We start from the raw sequence: 17,493 nt of genomic DNA, 5'->3' as shown, positions 1-17,493 counted from the left end.
TCAGAATGACTAATATCAGAAACACTGATGACAGCTTATATTAGAGAGGATGTGGAGAAAGGGGAACACTCCTCCATTGCAGGTGGGAGTACAAACTTGTACAGCCACTTTTGAAATTAATATAGCTGTTTCTCAGGAAACTGAGACTCAGTCTACCTCAAGACCCAGCTGTACCAATCTTGGGCATATATTCAAAGGATGCGTAATCATACCACAAGAACACATACTCAGTTATGTTCATAGCAGCATTATTAATAATAATCAGAACCTGGAAAAAACCTAGATGCCCCTCAACTGAAGAACGGATAAGGAAAATGTACATTTACGCAATGGAGTATTACTCAGTTGTAAAAAAACAATGACCTTGTAAAATTTGCAGGCAAATGGATGAAACTAGAAAAAAATTATTCTGAGTGAGGTAACCCAGACCTAGAAAGACAAACATGGTATATACTCACTCATAAGTGGACATTAGGAGTAAAGTGTCTGCTCACTACCCCTCAGACTCCCCATTCTTCCTCCCAGCATTCTCAGTTTGGCTGTCTCACATAACCTTACCCTGTTCAACTATTGGCCAGTCAGATTTATTAAAACAATCCCAGCAACATATATTCACAGTGTCTTATTGAAAAGGAAGGTTTTTAACTTTAACATAGTAAAATTATATACATCAAAACAGTTACCAAGTAAGAATTACAGTTACTATATCCAGTTCGTTTGTATTTGGCAAATTTAGAGAAAATATTGTTTGTCTTTGTGACTCTAAAGTTTTTTTTTTTTTTTTTTTTTTTTTTTTTTGGTTTTTCGAGACAGGGTTTCTCTGTGTAGCTTTGCGCCTTTCCTGGGACTCACTTGGTAGCCCAGGCTGGCCTCGAACTCACAGACATCCGCCTGGCTCTGGTGACTCTAAAGTTTTATACCTAACTTATCTTGTATCATAACTAAGGAAAATTTTGACTATGACTCTCTAGTCTTCAACTCTGTCAAAGACCTCAGAAGGGTGAAATGTTACCTAAAGACAAGGACATCTGGCTGCTCACTCTAGGTTCTTCTGTAACGTTAGGACATCCAACCTTGCATCCAACCTTGGCCTACATGCCTAGAATATCTGACAGATATTCCTTAGAAGCAGAGAATTTTGAAGGGCTGTCTTACCTTGTCTTGGCAAAGTTTGGCAGTTGCTTTTTTTGCATACTGGTAGTCCAGTTTGGACAGTATACTGTCAGCAATTGAGGCAAGGGCAGTTTCTTTGCCCAAATGACTAGCTTTTGCCATAAAGAAAATAAACTCCATATGGAGATTCTTCCCCATTTTCCATCATCTTTTGAAGTAAATTGGTGCTGTCAGCAGCAGATGTGTCTCACTGTCAAGAAAAGCCTTAGTTTATTAAACATTTTAAATGCCATATTCTGTAGGTCTTTGAAGTGTTTGAAGACCATCTATCTATCAAAATATATCTGTGTGTGACCTTGAAAACATACCTAACATGACTATAAGTTTGACTATTATAGATAACTATTTACCTGTATTTCTTAGTTATACTTATATATTGCATTTTTAATTTTAATTGTTTATTTTTGTGTATTGGTATTTTTCTATGGGTGTCAGGTCCCCTGGAACTGGAATTACAGACATTTGTGAGCTGCCATGTGGGTGCTGGGAATTGAACTCTGGTCTTCTGAAAGAGGAGTCAGTGCTCTTAACCACTGAGCCATCTCTAGACCCTATACAATACATTTTTAAATGAGCTATATAAGCACAAAAACCAAGCAAGGGTAGAAACATACATAGAGTATAACACAAATAACTCTTAATTTGTATCAGTAAACTAAAATCAATACCAATATAAAATATTTTGAGATTAATATTGTTTTTTAGATTAAAGTTTATTCAATAATTACCTTTTTTTTTTTTTTTTTTTGGTTTTTCAAGACAAGGTTTCTCTGTGTAGTGTTGGAGCCTGTCCTGGAACTTGCTCTGTAGACCAGGCTGGCCTCAATCTCACAGAGATCCACCTGTCTTTGCTTCCCAAATGCTGAGATTAAAGGTGCGTCCTACCACTGCCCAGCTTGAATTTAACTCTTGTTTATCTTTTTTTCTGACTATGATCGATAACAACTTGTAACCAGTTTCCCTTAAATGATAACAAACATCCCTAACCAATATTTTGGAAATGTGGGTGTAGTTTTCTAGACTACTTCCTGATGTCTGTGGTGTTGGTATTTTGGGGGGAACCCTGAGAAAATTGGGATAATGAAGTCCTGGCTGAGGTAGGCTGTGAGGTTGGACCATCTCAGCCAGTGTCCTTGAAGTTGTTTTGGATGCAGAGTTTTGAGGATACTAACAGAGGCAAAAATGTTGGGTGATCTGGGCCGTCAGTTTTCATTGACTGAAAATACATAAACTTATAAAGGTAACGTATATTACAGGTATGGAATATGAGGTGTGTACAAGTCAGTTAAAGGTGATTTCTTTTGTTTTATGTTTGAGCATGTACAATATACGTTATGTGTCTTGTTTTTTTAGGTTTAATTTCTTTTACATCTTTGGCCAGGATTTCAGGGGGGGTCTTCCCTGAACAAACCTGATCATCTTTAACCTGGAATGAATCCACAGCCTCTCATTTCCTGTGGAAATAAAAGCATAACCTCTGTCCCAAAGCAACATACCTTTTGACTTTGATTTTGAAGTCAAGATAGTTGGTTTAATCTATCAGTTTTCATAATCCAATGTTTTTTGGCTGTTATATCTCATTCATTAGCAGTTAAAAAATTTAAAGACAATACATAGTTCTTGGTAGTTTATAAAGTTACAATAGTCCATAGTAGTGCATCTAGGAATTTTTTTTAAAAGTTAAATATGTGTGTGTGTATGTTTGTGTATGTGCGTGCGCGTGTGTGTGTGTGTGTGTGTGTGTGTGTGTGTATGTGTGTGTGTGTGTATCTGTCTCTGTGTGTGTGTGTGTCTGTCGATGTTGTAGGAAAACTTAAGTCTCTTTTCTTCACTGTGTGGGTTGTGAGGATCTAGGTTAGGGCCCCAGACTTAGCAGCAAGTGCCTGTACTGTCTGAACCATTTCACTCACCCTGGAGACAGGAAGTTATAAGAGCCTACTTCTTGATGGGGACTTAGTACAGAGTCTCAAGGTGATCCAGGGCATCACATGGCAGGAGGGGTGTATCCAAGGAACAGAGCCAAACAGGCTTTTATATAGCACACCAATTTCTGAGATAACCTGTTAATCCACTGATTAATGAGTAGATTAATCCGTGAGGTCAGAGCCCTTGTGCTCTGATCACCCCGTTTTTTCCCCCTCTAAATTGAGAGAGAGTTCTCACTACAACTCTGACCTGGAACTTGCTGCGTATACCAGACAGAATTGCCTTGAACTCACAAAGATCTGCCTCTAACTGCCAGTATTGAAATTAAAGGAGTCAGCCATTCTGCCTGGTCTGTCACCCCTTATTAATTCACAATAGGAATTATTTTTCAACATAATAGTGGGAACATTCAAACCATAATACACACTGACAAATAGAAAAACACAGAGTATGCTATGGAGGGATAATATGTTATGTAAGATAATACCTTATTAGTTTTAAAGAATTTTAAAATGAGTTTATCTTTTGTCTTTCTAGGTTTTATGTTTTCAAATATTTTTACTGTTAAAGATATAAAAGCTATTGATTTGTTTTAATTATTACTTTCAGAATATTAATGATTTTCTTCCTTAAGATTTTGAGAAGAGTAGTCATGTGCTGGGTCTGGTAGCATGTGCTGTAGTTCCAAGATTCTCCAGATCCTGAGGCAGGTGGATTTCTTAAGTCCAGGTATTTGGTGCCAGCCTGAAAAACATTGAGATCCTTCACCTCTATCTTTTTTTTTTTTTTTTTTTTTTTTTTTTTTTTTTTTTTGGTTTTTCGAGACAGGGTTTCTCTGTGCAGCTTTGCGCCTTTCCTGGGACTCACTTGGTAGCCCAGGCTGGCCTCGAACTCACAGAGATCCGCCTGGCTCTGCCTCCCGAGTGCTGGGATTAAAGGCGTGCGCCACCACCGCCCGGCTCACCTCTATCTTTTTAAAGACTTCTATTTTTTATTTTATGTATGAGTAACCTTTATACATAGAAGCACTTACAATATTAATTAAATGTAGGAAAAATAATTAGGTGGGCATATTTATATATTTTTGCAGTTATTTCTGGTTGGCAGATATAAAACAAGATATTTGATACTTTGCCAAACTTCTTATGAGATGCTTTTGTTTAGCTAGGAAGTAAGCTATAAGCAGGAATCACTGAATTAAGTAGTTGAAAGATTATGAATTATATGGTGGCTTAGTTGAATAGGTAATTAATATCTTAGTTATTTAACAAAACTGTTTTTAAACTTTACTCTTTCTTTTTTAGGTTACCATACATAATGACAGTTATGACATTCTTTGTGGTAAGGATTCTTTTCTCACCTATGTTAATTTGCTCATCATGAAATATATTTGAAAGGTTTTAATTTCAAAATCACTACTAGTGTTTTTTGATGATTTAGTTCCTACAAAATTTTACAAGGCTATATGAACTGTGAGTAGCTGTAAAGTTTCATTTAGATTCACTATCACAGGTGTATTTTCTCTGACTCTTAATATTGAATTCGGGAATTGTTCTTATTTTTCTTTGTCTTTTGCATTAATTTGTATTTGATTCCTTCTTCAAAAAGAAGTAAAATTAAAAGAAACTAAGCTTTGATTATCACAAATAGTTGTTCTTTTGCTCCCTAAAATATTTTATTGTAGATGGTAAAGAGATTAAAGATTCTAGGAGTCGTGTTCTATATTTGTTTCATTTTTTTAGTCAAGGTTTTAATTTTATGCTTTTTTTTTTTTTTTTTTTTTTGTTATAGGAAGCTTAACAAACTCTTTGACTATCCCAGAATTTGAAGAATCCATGAACAATTGTGACCAGTCTAGCCTGAATGTGGATAATATAAAATATTCTGTGTGGGTTTCTTTCTTTGAGATTTACAATGAAAGTATTTATGATTTGTTTGTCCCTGTATCATCTAAGTTTCAAAAGAGAAAGATGCTACGCCTTTCCCAAGATGTAAAGGGCTATTCTTTTATAAAAGGTACATCAGCAAACATTGTTTTAATTTTATTGTTTCAAAGTTCACTTCTAGATTTTGTGATAGCTATAGGTAACAAAAAGGAAGTTTTTTTCTTTAAATTACTATTTTTTATCCATTATTGGCATCAAGAAAATGAGTTTATGCTTTGGAAATATTTTTTGTTATGTTTATATAATTGAGTATAAGGAGGTTCTAGCTTGATACTGTGTTTGCTTGAATGTTAATTATATTCTTGATGATAAAGTGCAGGGTGTTCCAATACTTATTATTTTACTTTGTAGTTGGAACTGTAAATTGTTACTAGTCTTCCATGTGAGCTTGCATAACTTAAATACTCAATGTCTTTATAGCCTCTTCTTTACATGTCTGGTGGAGTAAGGAGTAGCTTAGTTGGCTCTCTAGGAATTGTGACCAATCTAGGAAAGATTTTATATGGTACAAGGAAAATACTTTGCAAAGATTATACTGTAGCACAGATGTTAGATTTTTATAAACTAGTGCATATCTTCTTTATTTGTTAAAGATCTGCAGTGGATCCAGGTATCTGATTCTAAAGAAGCATACAGGCTTTTAAAGCTAGGAGTGAAGCATCAGAGTGTTGCCTTTACAAAACTGAACAATGCTTCTAGTAGAAGGTAAGTAGTGAACCCTCGGGTACAATCCCTGAGACAACCACAGTCTTCTGTGCACATGGAAGTAGCTCATTTAGATGGATGTGACCAGTAGGTTCTCTGAGATGTACTGTGAATTTGTAGACATGATAGCCTTCTGTACCTATAAAGTACTAGACAGTTATTTGTCTGGACATTACGTTTCCTAATTTGCAGGATGTTTTTGAGGTATTTTTATTCTTCCTTTATGTCAGCATCCTGGATTATTTTCCCAGTTGCTTATAGTGGTAGTCTATTCTCTCTGTATGTATATATATATATATTATTTGAAAAATGATTCAGGTCATACTTTCAAAGGGTTAAGGAAGAATGTTTGTGATGAGTGGGATTATGTGGGAGGAGACAAAATAAACTTTAGCAGGGAGATACTTAAAATATTTTTTCTTGAGGAAAAGCCCTATCTACAGTGAGATGGGCATGAGGGGTTAATATGATCTACAGCAGCCTATGTATAGGCAGAATTATGCTTTGTTTTTATATTTTCAAAGAATGTATCTGTACACCACAGCATTCTCACTAATAGTATGATCTCTGCATGGAAATTCTTATTTTCCCCCGTAGTCCTGGAGATTGACCCCAGAGTCTCATGTTTGCTAGTCAGGCACTCTACTACTGACCTACATCCATCTCCAGCCATCTTTTTACTTTTTATTTTTAAACAGGCTAGCCTTGAATTTTAGATCTTTTTGCTTTCTCCTTATGAGTAGCTGCATATTGAGTCTTTATTACACATGCTTTTATTAATAGAAATTGGAGTGCTAAGAGGGGAAGGTGTAAGGGATTTGGGGTTTGACTAGTGATAAGGTGACGCTGACAGTTGGGCAAGTGTAGGTGACAGTGGAGTAGGGGGTTGGCATATCTGACAGCTAGTTGCAAAATGTATCCCTGGTAGAAGATACATTAAATTGTATAAAGAAGTTCATTTAGTTGCTTGTCTCCTGTAGAATGCGTGCATTGAAATGGAGTGATAATACTTGATCTTGTTCTTTCTTTTAGTCACAGCATATTCACTATTAGAATATTACAGATAGAAGATTCTGAAATGCCTCGCGTAACTCGAGTTAGTGAGTAAGTTGAACGTTCTTTAAATTGTAGTTATTTTGAGATACTTTGAAAAATTTTACAGTAACCTTTTTTTTGGTGGGTTGATTTAGATTGTCTTTATGTGATCTTGCTGGTTCAGAACGAAGCATGAAGACACAAAATGAAGGTGAACGATTAAGAGAGGCTGGGAATATCAACACTTCTTTATTGACTCTGGGAAAGTGTATCAATGTTTTGAAGAACAGTGAGAAGTCTAAGTAAGTGTCATTAGTCATTATTTGTCATTAAATATTTGTCATTAAATATCAAAATCTTTAAATTTTTAACTTTGTTTTCTTTAGAAAATACATTTTGAAAACCTGTCTCTTATACAAAGACTGTAGTGATTATTTTCCATAGCAGATATAAACTGATGCTCTAGAAAGCACGTCTCTGTGATGCTGATTTAGTGTCTCAAACTTCTTGGTGTCTGTGTTTTTGAGACATGGTCTCACGTATCCCAGGCTAGCCTTGAATTCAGTGTGTACTGAGGATGGCCCTGAGTATGTGATCCTCCTGCTTCCTCTTCCCAAGTGGAATTGCAGATATGCACCTCTTCATGTGATGCGTTAGTGCGAACTCAAGGCCTTGTGTGTATGCTAGGTAACCACTTGTCAGCTGAGCTACACCCTAGCCCTGTAACTACTTTATTCTTTAGTAATATATTGTGTGCATTCTTGTAGATGTGACAGTCTGCTGCATTTGTTACCTTTTTAAGCTGATTAAATGATAGATTAATTAGCCTTCACAACTTTAATTAAGGTATTTTATGATATGTGCCATAGAAGTACTATATTATGGGGGATACAGTTCAGTTAAATGTGATTTTTTTTTTTTTTTTTTTTTTTTTTTTTGGTTTTTCGAGACAGGGTTTCTCTGTGTAGCTTTGCGCCTTTCCTGGAACTCACTTGGTAGCCCAGGCTGGCCTCGAACTCACAGAGATCCACCTGGCTCTGCCTCCCGAGTGCTGGGATTAAAGGCGTGCGCCACCACCGCCCGGCCGTGATTTTTTTTTTAAACATTGTGTCTAGTAGATTATTGTATTATTCTTAGCAGTATTTCTTAAAACAGAGAAAGACTATTACAAGGGAGAGTATTTAAACAAATTTTATTAGCAACCCAACTAAAGTATTTGTTTCTTTAGTACTGGTAGTCTGTTTTGGAGTCTGGCCCATTCTAGGCAAGAGCTCTAATACTGAGCCTTATTCCTAACCTTATATGAAATTTATTTTAACTTGCTGTGTTTTCAAATTTTCCTGTAGGTTTCAACAGCATGTGCCTTTCCGGGAAAGTAAACTGACTCACTATTTCCAAAGTTTTTTCAATGGCAAAGGGAAAATATGTATGATCATCAATATTAGTCAGTGTCGTTCTGCCTATGACGAAACACTCAATGTATTGAAGTTCTCAACCATTGCACAAAAGGTAAATGTATTTGGATTGCTGCTAAATTTATGAACATCTCAGAGAATATTCACCAGTTTTCCTTGAAAGAGCACATGTTTGGGTTTTGTCTTGTTTGCTTTGCCTTTTATATTTTGAGATAGGCTCTCTGTAGTCTAGCCTGGCCTTGCGATTGCAGCATCCCCCTGCCTTTGCTTCTTCAGTGTGAAACTATTAATTTGTGCTACTGTGCCTGGGCAACGGTTCTGTGAAATAAGTAATATTTTGTGTCTGCTACTCTAAGCCTAGGAGATATTTGAAGATAAAATTGTGATTGTTTAACTAACTAGAATGACATAGAAAAAATTGAATGTTCTTACCAAAAGGAGTAAAATGATATTTAATGTTAAATATTAAGTATAAACTTAGATTATAGATTCATGGTAATTTTGGAATGAATTGTCCACTCTGCTATTCATCTGGCTTATGAGTGATGATACGAAGAATGCAAGAAGGCATGTTGATCTGTAGATTGCATGCAAAGTAAACTTTTCTTCCTGGAAAGTTCATTTGGCAATCCTAATTTCTTTTTTTAAATGTTTATTTGCATAGAAAGAGAGGTCACTGCTTCTGTGTTCACGTTCTTACCCCAATATCTGACTCCCAAGTTTTTATTGATAAAGGGGTAATTAGATAAACGCTACAATTTGACTAATTTTCTAAGTTGTTTTTGTTAGTTTCTGTGAGGTGGTACCTTTGACCCCAGCACTTGGGTGGCAGAGACAGGTGGTCTCTGAGTTCCAGGCAGGCTGGAGCTACACAGTGAGAACCTTTCTCAAAAAAATTACTTCCAGTTAAAAAGTTCTTGCCTTTCCCCTTGTAAAAGCCATATTGGATATTTTGACAGGTGTATGTTCCAGATACTTTAAGTTCTTCTCAGGAGAAATCTTTTGGGTCCATCAAATCTTCTCAAGATGTATCATTAGACAATAATTTGGATGGTAAAATACTAAATGTAAAGAGAGCCACTGTTTCATGGGAAAATAGTCTAGAAGATGTGGTTGAAAATGAAGATTTGGTTGAGGATTTAGAAAAAACTGAAGAAACACAAAACATGGAAACTGAACTTACTGATGAAGATATAGATAAAACGTTAGAGGAATGTAGAGTCTTCAGCAGTCACAAGAACAAGGTATGCCTTAAGGACTCTCTGCTTGGCTTAGTTCTCTGAAGTTAGGCTTCGCCCCTCTCCTCTTTGTGTGTGTTAGTGATCGTGTGAGTGTGTGTATGCAGAGGTCAGAGATCAATATCAGATGTGGTGTGGGGGTGGTCAGAGAACAACGTTGTGGCCTAGATTCTTTACTTCCAGGGATCTGCCTGTCTTTCCACCTCTGCTGTGCTTGGCTTCTCATTTGGGTGCCTGGGATTTTTAATTCAAAATGAGTACATGATGATATTTTACAAATAAGTATTTCAGTCAGCCCCTCTGATTTGGATTTTGAGATAGGGTCTTGCTATGGTGCCCTGACTGGCTTAGAGCATGCATGATTGACCACTCTGCCCTTAGAATTGCCATCATCCTCTTGCTTCTGTCTCCCATGTGAAGATGTTACAGGTACACTCAGCCACACTCAGTTTTTCTTTCTAAGCTAGTGCTGGTGAATGAATTCAAGGTTTTATATGTGCTCAACATGTAGTTTGTAAGAACAGGGAAAGATTTTTTTTGTGATCACATAACCATTTTGCAGCATTGACTTCCAAAAGAGTACAGGCAACTTGTCTTGTAGAATACCTCCACTCTAGATTTATCTGGATTCTCCTCATGTTTAAACCTGTGGTAAGTATATCTCACAGGTGAAGTTATGGATTTCCCATTACTTCATTTAAGGAAGTATGTTATATCTGGTTTCTCCATTTTTGGAAATGGCTTGCTCATTTGGTTAAGGCATAGTATTCCAGATCTCTTATTCTAAAAATGTATTATTTACTGGGGTCATACCTTTAAACTATGTAACTGTCTTGTTCCTTAATATCTTTTTATCACATGATTTTAGTCAGAGTTAGTTTGCAATCTTAAGTATTAGTATTTAAAACATCTACCTTGTACTAGAGGTTCTATTTCTTTAAAAATGATTTTTATTTTGTGTGTGTGCATGCATGCCTGCGTGTTGGCTTGGAAAAGTGGGTATGCGTTACCACGTGTGTAAGTCAGAAGACAGCTCATGACAGTCAGCCCTCTTCTTCCAGCATGTGGGTTCTGGAGGATGAACTCAGGTTGTCAGGCTGGTCATCAAGCAAATTTACCTGCTGAGCCATCTCCAGAAGCCATTAAAAACGAAAAGAAAGAGCCTAGCATGGTGGTACATTTTGTAATCCCAGTTCTGGGGAGGAGAAGACAGATGGATCTTTGGGTTTGTTGGGTTGCCAGCTTAACCTAATAACTGAGCTCCAGGCCAATGAAAAGACCGTGTATCACAAAGCAGAGTGGATAACATTTTAGCAGAAATGATACCTGTGTTGTCCAGTCATGTTCATATGCACACACATACATATGCACAACATGCTTGTGCTCACATGCAAGTGTATATACATATAAACCCACTTCTCAAAGGTATTACATTTATGCAGAATCCTATGTCTACAATATTTCTCCATCATTAGTTACTATTTGATGCTTGTTCTATGAATGTAACATAATTGACGCAATCCTTGAATTGGCTTTTGGTTTTTTACAGTTTCTTATTACTTCCACAAAAATATACAAGGTAATTAGCATTCTTCCAGCCAGAAACCTGGGCTATGGTAAATAATTATTTTCTCACAGTTAGTTCTTGATAGAATTCATTTTCAAACATAAAGTTGAGACAATGAAAAATCGATAAATTTTGAGAGTTTAATAGTTTGTTGTTGAGAACATAAATCTCAAACCTTTAAGAATACCAGGGTGGCCAGGCGGTGGTGGCGCACGCCTTTAATCCCAGCACTTGGGAGGCAGAGCCAGGCGGATCTCTGTGAGTTCAAGGCCAGCCTGGGCTACCAAGTGAGTTCCAGGAGAGACGCAAAGCTACACAGAGAAACCCTGTCTCGAAAAACCAAAAAAAAAAAAAAAAAAAAAAAAAAAAAAAAGGAATACCAGGGTGTTTTTCTTAATGCTGTAACTTATTTTCTTGTGAATTTGTACCTGACATGTTAATAGTTAACTGCTATAGATCATATTATCATATATGTTTTCAATCTTTGTATCTTTTTACTATACATGTACACACATATGTATGTATGTGCGTGTATATATATATATGTATGTATGTATAGTAAAAAGTCTAAAAAGATAAAATTATTCAATATGTGTCTTAGAAATTTTGGAAAGTAGACATTTTTTCTCTGCTCTGTACCATATTAAGGATTCAGATTTTGACAGAACACTCTGTAGAGTATGTGTCATTATGAGTGTGTGTGTGTGTGTGTGTTTGTAATATGTGTGAGTGTGAGCTTGTGCCACAGTGAGTCATATCCCTTTCCCTAATATGACACTTCTGTTTTTATATACAGTCTTCACTGTATCCTAGTCTGGCCTGGAATTTACAGAGATCCGCCTACCGCTCCCTTTTGAGTACTGGGATTAAAGTTATGGATTATTACCATGTCCAGTGGATAGGACACTAACCCAGCCTTTAGCATTTCCTATAGATTGGTCCTTATGTTCCCTGCTTATGAAATGTGGTACTATCAAGCTCATGGAGTTGTGTAGATAAAATGAAATAAAACGTAACTCTACTATAAACAGTTTTTAGTGGATAATAAATATTCAAATTTTTATAGTACATGTTTAGTTAACTAGACAGATCTTTCTTTAAGATTTTTTTTTGTATAGGTTTGTTTATAAAAGGTGGAGAGGCACACTTGATTTTTCAAGTTAAGGAATCTCTATAGTTGTATAATTTTCAGTAAGACTATTAGCACCATTAAAAAGGGCAAGTTTATAATTGACTAAACTATAATAGCTATCTTTGAACAGTCTCTATTTCTCTTGGACCTTACTTTTCCAATGAAGTATGTGTGCTTATTTTAGAAACTGTTGGATTTAATAGAAGACTTGAAAAAAAGACTAATAAATGAAAAGAAGGAAAAGTTAACATTGGAATTTAAAATCCGAGAAGAAGTTACTCAGGAGTTCACTCAGTATTGGACTCAACGGGAAGCCGATTTTAAGTAAGTTACTTTTTCATGACCTGGTAAGAATTGAGATTTATCTTTTTGTCTGTTTGTTTTATAGCCATTTCTTTTTTTTTTTTTTTTTTTTTTGGTTTTTCGAGACAGGGTTTCTCTGTGTAGCTTTGCGCCTCTTCTGGAACTCACTTGGTAGCCCAGGCTGGCCTCGAACTCACAGAGATCCGCCTGGCTCTGCCTCCCGAGTGCTGGGATTAAAGGCGTGCGCCACCACCGCCCGGCTATAGCCATTTCTTAAGTTATATTATGTAACTTCTGAATGTGATGACTTCTTTAGAAAGATATTACACATGATTATTTAAATTGCTCTTTTAATAGAATTAATTTATGTTTTAAAGGGAGACACTTCTTCAGGAACGAGAGGCGTTAGAAGAAAATGCTGAACGTCGCCTGGCAATCTTCAAAGATTTGGTTGGAAAATGTGACACCCAAGATGAACCAACAAATAGAATTTGTGCCATGAAAGTTGAAACTGAAGTATGTTAATGAAAATATTAAAAATAACCAGTGAAGTTTTTGGTACCAGGATTTAATATCTACATCAATTATGAGAAGTTTTAATGTTATGAAATAATAATGTTTAAAATTAAAACAGTACTACATGATTTTATTGTAATGAGGCATGTATTATTGGAAATTCATAGATAATAGGTGGTGTTTTTTGGGTTGTATTTTCGAGACAGGACCTCACTATTTAGTCCAAGCTGGTCTGGAGCTCCAATCTTCCTGCCTTGGCTTCCTGAGTACTGAGATGACAAGTGTGTGCCACCTTGTTAGACACAAACAGTTTAAAAGAGACTTTTGGTTTTGGAAAAGGTTTTTTTTTTTTTTTTTTTTTTTTTTGGCATTTGTTTCCATTTCAATTTTTTTTGAGTCGTTGTATTGCTTGTAGGTAGAGGCAGTCATTTTTGTTTGTTGGATTACAGAATACTATTTTCAGAAATGTTTTACAATTTATCAAGAAAAATTAAAAATGTAAAGGAGCCCTTAAAGGGTTACTTACTTAATTGTTCTAATACTTAATTGTTCTGATCAAAACAGAAAGATTTAATTCTATATAAAAAGGTTTGCCTTTGTTATAAAGGACTGTTGTTTACCTCAAGGAAAATTGATTGCTGCTCCCACTGAAGCTGATGAGGCTTTCTGGAGGGATTGTTTTGGCTTTCTTTAGGTATGTGCTTTGTTTCTGAGCCACTGGATTCAGTGGTCTGGGAGAAAGATCTCCAGGCTCTCACTGTCATCCTGTCGTGTTGTGACGTGTGCATGGTTTCTAATGTGGACTTTGGCGTAAGAATGGAGGCTACTTTCTTGGGTCACTGTAAAATGCCACATAAGAGTCAAATGTGATTCAAGGTAGACTTGAACTAAGTAATCAAAATTGTTCTGTAATAACTTACTAAGATTTATGATATATTCCTGAGGAAACAACCTTCATGTTTTATATTTTAGAAATTGAATACTGAAACACAAATTTTGTATAATTGGGAGGGTTTCATGTAATTTAAAGAATATTAATTGTGAATTTTTGCTGTTTGTAAACTGTTTAAAATATTAGCACATGTAATGAAGTCCACTGTTAATGTTAGACATGTGGCTTTTGCTATTTGTAGGGAGCTCGTAATTATGTAGGAGTTGAAGATATTATTGATTCTCTTCAAGATGATGTCACTGATATTAAGAAACAGGCTGAACTTGCTCATTTATATATTACATCTCTTGCTGATCCCCAGGAAGCTATTGCTTGTTTGCAGCTAAAGTTTAATCAAGTTAAAGCGGAGTTAGCTCAAACTAAAGAAGAATTAATTAAAGCCCAAGAAGAGCTAAAAAATGGAGAGAGTGGTAAGTGCATGATTTTACCCTTATTTGGATTTCATAAACACAGAAAAACTGGAGTATAGAGATTTATGCAACTTTTTTACCTTAGTGACTAGAAAATGTTTTAAGCTACGTAACAAATCTTAACATTTTTACCATTTGTATTGTGATTTACTACAAAAATACATATTTATGTGTGTATGTGTATGTATATATATGTATTTATACACACATGTATGTTTTTTTTTTTTCAAGACAGGATTTCACTGTATTAACAGCCCTAGCTGTCCTAGAACTCACTTTGTAGACCAGGCTAGCCTCAAAATCACAGAGATCTGCCCGTCTCTGCTTCCTGAGTTTTGGGATTAAAGATGTGTATCACCACATCTGGCCTAAAAACATTTTTTAGTGCTGGCAGATGGCTCAGTAAAGTTGGTGCCTTGTAGTAAGCATAAAGACCTGAGTTTGAGTCCCAGACCCTGTACAAACAAGCTTGGTGTGGTGGCATGTGTTTGTAATCCTAGTGCTGGGGATGTGGACAGAGACAGGTCCTTGGACCTTGTGACTAGCCAGCCTAGTTTAATTGAGCACAAGTCTCAGGTAAGACTGTGTCAAAAAGAACAAGGTGGACAATGACTACGGATGGACACTTGAGGCTGACTTCTGTCTTCTTCAGGTATACAGGTGTACACGGCCCACATGTGCATGTGGGTGCGTGCGTGCGTGCGTGTGTGCGCATACACATGAAATAAAAACAACTAAATAAATAGTTTTTAAACATCTCTTTGCTTTTAGGTCAGTCTATTACAGAAGACTTTTCAAAATGAGAACAAACAAACAGAAAATTAACCCAGAACTAAGAGTCTTTATAAGAAACCTTAAAGACAATTGTAAAGGAGTTAATTTGTTCTTTTATTTATTTTCATGGAATCTTTACATAGAATAATAGTTGGGGGTGGGATAATGTCTGTGGAATGGTTTAAAATAGTCTTTGGAACCAATATTTCATTTGATCTCTAAGGGGGAACACACACACCCAAGTTTACAGCATCTAGGTTTTTTTTTTTTTTTTTTTTTTTGGTTTTTCGAGACAGGGTTTCTCTGTGTAGCTTTGCGCCTTTCCTGGGACTCACTTGGTAGCCCAGGCTGGCCTCGAACTCACAGAGATCCGCCTGGCTCTGCCTCCCGAGTGCTGGGATTAAAGGCGTGCGCCACCACCGCCCGGCGCATCTAGGTTTTAAGAGAGGTGAAGTGCTCTACTCTTTACTGTGTGAAAGAACAGAGGTTAAAAATAGCAAGTCAGTGGTGTCTTATGGAGTGGACCAGATAGGCACTACCTAATTGTATATGACACTACTGTGTTTCTACTATTTAGCTTATACCCATCAGTTTGCTCGAAGGTTTGAAAGTGGCTGTTCCTGAAACATGATCTTGTAATTTAATATTAGCACTGTCAAAATTCTTTTCCTGAATTTAATGTAATTTCATAGCCTATGTTTCATTCAATGCTCTTTTTATTATCTTCACAGAATCAGACTCTTTGGTTCAAGTGCTCAAGACATCAAGTAAGGTAATGTAAGCTTTGTCTTGGTACGAATTTAATGAGTATTGAAGGGGCATAAATTATGGCTATCTGCTTATTTAAAAAATATTTTAGGGGGCTGGAGAGATGGCTCAGAGGTTAAGAGCACCGACTGCTGCTCTTCCAGAGGTCCTGAGTTCAATTCCCAGCACCCACATGGTGGCTCACAACCATCTGTAATGAGATCTGGCGCCCTCTCCTGTATACATAATAAATAAATAAATCTTTAAAAAAAAAATATTTTAAATGACGGTGGTGCAAAGAATGCAGATGTCGGAGCTGGAGAGAGAGGCCAGTAGTTTAGAATGAACTATGTTCATTTGCCAGCACCCACATCAGATGGTCCACCACTGCCTGTGGCTCAAGTTCCAGAGAACTCAAAGCCTCTGGCTTCAGGGTACCTGCATGTGCATGAGCATACACACACACACACACACACACACACACGTACACTTTCAAATAAAAATAAATGTTTAAAAGCAATTCAACAGTGACTTCATCTGTATACCATTTTTTAAATGATGGTCAATAAAAAGTATCAAGTTTTCTAGATTTATTCATAAATAGAACTTCCATTCTTTAAAATGTTGTACAAATGGGATTTTGTCTTTTGTTCTTATTGGACAATCTTGGATTTCATTCTGTCACCATATACTAGGTTATATTCTTTTAGTAGTGCATGATGTTGATTTGATGTATAAACTGTTTATTGTTTATCTTAAATTGCCGTGTGTTTTAAAATGTTGAGTGGACTGAGCATTGTGCAGTCTGTGACCAGAGGCTGTTTCTGTAAGATGGGCCAACCCTGTTAACTCCAGATCAGATAGTCAACCCTCCTGGGTTTAGGTGGATTTGATACTTACAGGTCTACAGACAAGATTGCAAGTATGTATGAACCTTAAAGTGAACTTAATCTCAGGATTTGCTACTTTTCCTACCCTGCTTTGACATAGGTCTTTTGATTTAACTTAAAATTATTCTTCTAGCCGGGCGGTGGTGGCGCACGCCTTTAATCCCAGCACTCGGGAGGCAGAGCCAGGCGGATCTCTGTGAGTTCGAGGCCAGCCTGGGCTACCAAGTGAGTTCCAGGAAAGGCGCAAAGCTACACAGAGAAACCCTGTCTCGAAAAACCAAAAAAAAAAAAAAAAAAAAAAAAATTATTCTTCTAAATAGCAAAATATTTTAAGCTATGATTAGATATAACCATATTTGAAGAAATAGTCAAAACAATATACTTTGCAGACATTACAGTGAGTATACACAATTCCTTTTTTATTTTTCTAGTAGTTCAGTACTATTTCAAATAGTTATAGTTTAAAATGATATTGCTTGACATAAAATTGAAAATAAAGCCCCTCTATTCCGGGCATTCTTTTAAATATATATATATATAAGTTTTTTTTTTTGAGATCTGGTCTCTGATAGATCAGATTGGCCTCTAATTTTCCATATAGCCCAGGACTTGAACATTATATCATCCTTCCTTCACCTACCAAGTGCTGAAATATTGGTTTCTGCAGTGTGCCTGCCTGTCTTTTTTTCCCCTAGAGCTAAATTACTTGTGTAGAATAACATAGTTGAAGATGGAGGAGCAAAGATTTAAACCCAGGAAGATTG

At 36.2% G+C, this 17,493-nt stretch overlaps 1 protein-coding gene across 3 annotated transcripts in view; it reads left to right on the top strand.

The window, feature by feature from the left end:
* Kif20b (kinesin family member 20B) overlaps positions 1-17,493 on the top strand; it is a 67,702-nt gene that overhangs the window by 10,611 nt on the left and 39,598 nt on the right. For 2 of the 3 annotated variants that reach the window (XM_052712993.1, XM_052712991.1), the window contains exons 7-17: positions 4,404-4,440; positions 4,891-5,115; positions 5,639-5,750; positions 6,783-6,854; positions 6,941-7,087; positions 8,132-8,294; positions 9,160-9,444; positions 12,322-12,461; positions 12,818-12,956; positions 14,090-14,318; positions 15,824-15,864. In XM_052712993.1, the coding sequence (XP_052568953.1) occupies positions 4,404-4,440; positions 4,891-5,115; positions 5,639-5,750; positions 6,783-6,854; positions 6,941-7,087; positions 8,132-8,294; positions 9,160-9,444; positions 12,322-12,461; positions 12,818-12,956; positions 14,090-14,318; positions 15,824-15,864 (1,590 nt within the window). The remainder of the gene's footprint in view (positions 1-4,403; positions 4,441-4,890; positions 5,116-5,638; positions 5,751-6,782; positions 6,855-6,940; positions 7,088-8,131; positions 8,295-9,159; positions 9,445-12,321; positions 12,462-12,817; positions 12,957-14,089; positions 14,319-15,823; positions 15,865-17,493) is intronic. The other variant, XM_052712992.1, reaches the window with a different exon arrangement.

This window comes from Peromyscus californicus, unplaced genomic scaffold (assembly GCF_007827085.1).
Source record: "Peromyscus californicus insignis strain IS unplaced genomic scaffold, ASM782708v3 Scaffold_4__1_contigs__length_199733344, whole genome shotgun sequence".
Taxonomy (NCBI): domain Eukaryota; kingdom Metazoa; phylum Chordata; class Mammalia; order Rodentia; family Cricetidae; genus Peromyscus; species Peromyscus californicus.
Note: the sequence above shows the minus strand (reverse complement) of the source record. Positions and strands in the feature narration are given on the sequence as shown.